General features: G+C 39.8%; 1 protein-coding gene across 1 annotated transcript in view; it reads left to right on the top strand.

Moving 5' to 3' along the window:
- LOC106741101 (stAR-related lipid transfer protein 3) overlaps window positions 1-4,664 on the top strand; it is a 7,696-nt gene extending 3,032 nt beyond the window's left edge. The window contains exons 8-11 of the mRNA XM_014612754.1: window positions 1,611-1,766; window positions 2,111-2,215; window positions 2,289-2,464; window positions 2,575-4,664. Of these exons, the coding sequence (XP_014468240.1) occupies window positions 1,611-1,766; window positions 2,111-2,215; window positions 2,289-2,464; window positions 2,575-2,770 (633 nt within the window). The 3' untranslated portion in view covers window positions 2,771-4,664. The remainder of the gene's footprint in view (window positions 1-1,610; window positions 1,767-2,110; window positions 2,216-2,288; window positions 2,465-2,574) is intronic.

Here is a 4,664-nt window from a genome sequence, read left to right as displayed (position 1 = left end):
GGGGGGGGGGGGGGGGGGGGGGGGGGAGGAGCCGAGTATAAAAGCACGACGAAGAAACGAGTTACTTTTAGTTGACCGTGCTTCTTACACTAGCTGAAAGCGCGCACGCGGTTCGTTGTTTCCGCCGTGCATTTTATCGCGCACTCGTGGCTCCTCGTTTGTACGGAGACTTCGCGTTACACTTAATTTGAGAAAGCGTGTTTTCACTTCTTTGAGAATCGCAATTTACGCGAATTAACTGATATTAACGGAAGCGAATAGACGTCATCGAGAAGGCTAAAAATTTCACCACGATGAAAGTTTCGTGATATTGAAATATAGTCCGTAATATTAAAACATACTTCGTATATTTCTCTCGACGACCCGAGGATAACCCGACGAATAACAAGATTTTTTGCGTCTGTGTTCCAATCGAGTTATCTTTATACGTTGGACTGTTCTGGCGACTTTACTTAATCCGTATCGTAATTTACCAGTATGCCTTCGGTCATTCTTCGTGCGTGCGACATGAAGTTCATACGTAGCTTCTTCTTCGGCGATACGTGCTCGCACAAGTCGGTAGAGAACTGGTATCCGCGTGAAAAGCTAAAAGACGTTTCGACGACCAACGAGACATTCGTTGTGAGTTTCACCTGATTCGTGCGTATGTTCGTTCCGATTTACTCGTTAACATCATTAACTCTTCGCTAAAACGCGAACGCGATTCGTCTCCGGTACAAATTCGAACGGGCTGAGGAAAAGCGACGATTTGTGCGTCAGTGAATTTTACGATTTCTCATATCTCATAATGTACGATCAATTGAGCGAATGTAATTACCTAAGAAAAAAAACCATCATATATGAAATTTGTCTCTACATGACCATATGTAACCATGAATAATTATATATGTTCACAACAAAAAAATACTGTTGTACACAAATTAGATACAAATACAATCGAAGTAAATACTTGTGACTACTTATACTTCCAACAACACATGATGACGATGTTTAATTGAATGAAACATGACATCATTTCTTTCATATGGACACGTATGATTATATACGTAAACCGTATATGTGGCAAAATTCATATTTTAAAAAAATTTATAATCATATATAATTTTATATAATTATATATAACCATTTTTTTGCGGGTAGTCGCATATTATATAAAACGCTAGCTGCTCGATTAAGCGAGATTTCGAAACCAGCGACGGAGTCTTCTTGGTAACTCCTTTATCTCGCGCTCGACCATTATCTGCCAATTTGCGTTACATATATCCCGACTTGTCGAGTTCACTTGCACTGAACTGCAACATACGCAATGAATTCACATTAGATAAGTATCCAGCGTGCAAACAATCATCGAATTTTTCTTTTTTTTTTCTCGAACCTTTTACACGCGATAAATTTTCAATAGAACGCAATAGGTCAGAATTCGAAGATCAAGGATATGTCAAGACGATACCTATGTACAGTCGCAGCGCATTTTTAAGACATTGTACCATTGTAAACACTCGTGCGCTCTTCCTATATCGGTATAATGTTCCAAACGAGCGACCATCAAGTCTACGTGTGAGTGCAACATTAATTTGGCCATTAAAATATAGTACGCACTTTGCCCACAGGTGGACGAGTACAAGACGAAGGCGTCGAAATTGTTGCAAAGCTGCCACGACTTGTTGACGTCAAAGGAGTGGAAGGTTGAGTGCACCACGACCGAAGGCGATGTTGTGTCTTATATGGAATTGCCCAAGCCGGACGGAAGAATCGTAAAGATCACCGTGAGTCGCAGTGCGACGTAAAGCGAATTGTACCGAATCAAAATTAATATCAAATTATATAAATCAAATTATTATATGTCGGTAAAAGAAAAAAGTTCAATTTCGGAGTCGAATTTCACGGAAACGGATCGAGCCGAGTGATGGTCGTTACATCCTCTAAGAATCTTCCTGCAATACATATGTATACCTTGATCGCATGGAACGACCGGTTTGCCGCCGAGGAAGCCAGAAAGTCGAACTTTTTGACTAACCCAATAGGAGAAATGGGAAAGAATAATTCTAACGATACGACAATGGTGTATCATTCCGCGAATGATTAATACGCTTTGATCATTGTTCCACAGGGCGTCGTGGATGCGCCTGCCAGCACGTTAGTCGATTGGCTGTTTGAGGGTATCGAGGAGCAAGCTTCGTGGAACAAGCTCGTAATGGAGTCGATGAAGCTGCAGGTGGGTATTTCTCTCTTTTGCCGTACTTTTTATAGAAGCACTGTTATATCGGTGAAAATCTTCTGTTACTCAGAATATCGACGAGAACACGGATATCGTGTACCAATCGACAAGCCCGCAAGGCGGCGGGCTCATCACGGCGCGAGATTTCATTATCCTGCGGCATCGCAACAAATACGGCGATTATTACATCAGCAGCGGTGTGTCCATCCCCGCGGCGGGGATCCCGAATCGCAAGCACATGATCAGGTGAGAAAATTCAGAGAGTGACAGAGAGAGAGAGAGAAAGGCCAGGAAAGAAAGGAAGAGAATTAGAACACAGGACCGATCTTACGAATTCACAAATCTTTTTTTTCAAGGGGCGAGAACGGCGTAGGCTGTTGGGCAGCAGAGGAATTGTCTGACGAGAACAGCAACAAATGTCGCTTCACATGGATCCTAAACACGAACCTGAAGGGCTGGATACCGCAGAAAGTGGTGGATAGAACGGTGTCCACCGCTCTCATAGATTTCATGACGTACTTGAGGAAACACCTGGACGAATCAGAGAAGTGAGTCTGAGGCAGCATCGCTTGCAGGAGGACGATACAGATCGGGTCCTACCTGCCTTCGTCGAACTACTACGTAAGAAACATCCTGCGAACGTGTAACGCGCCTGATCCCGTGATATTCGCGTGCACACGATTCTAAAGGAAATTTAAGTGAGAGACCTAACGAAGAGCGCGGGCATTTCCTTTTTTTTTTTCTTTTTTCCAATATAGTTTAGTCCGGCGATTGACTACAGTACAGAGAGCGCATTTAAGATATCGTGCGAGATATGACAAGTCTACATTCGTCCATCGCGAAAGGAAGACGCATAAATCGATCACAATTTTACGATTTATATATATCAAGGCTATATTCCAAAACGTTCTGTTCAACGAAAATTTTACTTGGCGGCTGTTTCATCAAAACCTGACAAGCCTTTCTGATTGGTTCTTCTTTCGAATAGGAACCAATCGGAAACGCTTTATTTCTTGCAAAATTATGAAATAGCCAGAGGATAAAATTTTTCTCGAAAAGAATGTTTTGGAATGTAGTCCAAATGATGAAAAAGATGTATATGTTCCATTTATACTCGCGTAAATGTATCATTCTTGTCAGTTTTTTTTTTTTTTTTAATTTCATAGAAATCTCACGGATCATCATCATGTACGGATATTGCGTCTTACATCGTGCACGGTAAAGAAAAAATGCTGTCGATAGAACTGGTCAACAGTGCCATAATTGGAGTCAATTTTTTCGATATCCACAGCAATATTATCGAAATTAATACGTATTATTTTAATAACTTGTGTATTAGTTTCGCAACAATATTGCTGTTGAATCAGAAAGATTTAGTATCTATGGTATAGACAGAAAAACAGTAAGGAAATTGACCAATCACAGTGGATTATTCTCTTTACGATCAAAGAATAATCGACTTGGTCAAGGTGCTTGCATCTTGTTGCTCACATTTTCGTGTATACTACAAATCTTATTCCGATTCAGCGCTTTTGACCGATTCTACCGATGCGCAGCACCGCTTTCTTTCCATATGATCCAGTGTCGCTTTAAAAGTGGCACACTGTGTTTCTCCGCATGTGATCTCCGTCTCCCTAGAGGCTAACTTCTCGATTACGTGATCTTTTATCTAATGACTATCTCTACATGCGTTTCCGTTTTCTTATTTTGAATTGCGATATACGTGGCAGACCGGATACTATTATTCTGTTATAATAATCGTGTTATCCTCTCTCAAATATGAGACGCATGTCGTGTAAAATAGTTCCAAATATTATACGTGCTTTTTGTAAGTGCCTACGAATCGGTTCGGTTAAGCGCCGGTATCTCTCATACATCGAAGATACACACACGCACACGCGCGCGCGCGCGTGTAAATTCACACGCGCATACGCTTGATGCGGAAGAAAGAAAGGAGAAAACCTTTCGTGACATATAGAAGATAAAGAATATACGATTCTATATGATACTTATGTATGTAAATATGCATAGCGTCGCGATTGAACAACTTTCGATCGCACAGCGAGTTCGAACTTGATTCTGTACATATATAACGCTCGAGGATATTGAAATAGGGAATGTCTTTCACGCGAAAAGAAAAATCAATTCAAAAGTCATATTTTTATTTATAAACAAGAATATATAAATATATATAATCTTATATGAAGACAAAATTTGTCCTTTCTTAAAGAAATTCCATATAATTCCACTAAAAATCCCATATTCTTACTATTCAAGAATATTTTTTTATGAATTGAAAGTAAAAAGAAATATTGGATAGAAAGAACGATGTATTTGCAAACTGATCCAGTTGTTATTTATTCCTCTCGTTTAATGAAAATTATTCTTGAATATAACATGAAGACATTTTTAAATTATATAGAATTTCATTATGCAAGTTTTATCT

The sequence above is a fragment of the Dinoponera quadriceps genome, unplaced genomic scaffold (assembly GCF_001313825.1).
Source record: "Dinoponera quadriceps isolate SergipeBrazil2010 unplaced genomic scaffold, ASM131382v1 scaffold367, whole genome shotgun sequence".
NCBI classification, from domain to species: Eukaryota; Metazoa; Arthropoda; class Insecta; order Hymenoptera; family Formicidae; genus Dinoponera; species Dinoponera quadriceps.
This window is presented reverse-complemented; position numbering and strand designations above follow the sequence as displayed.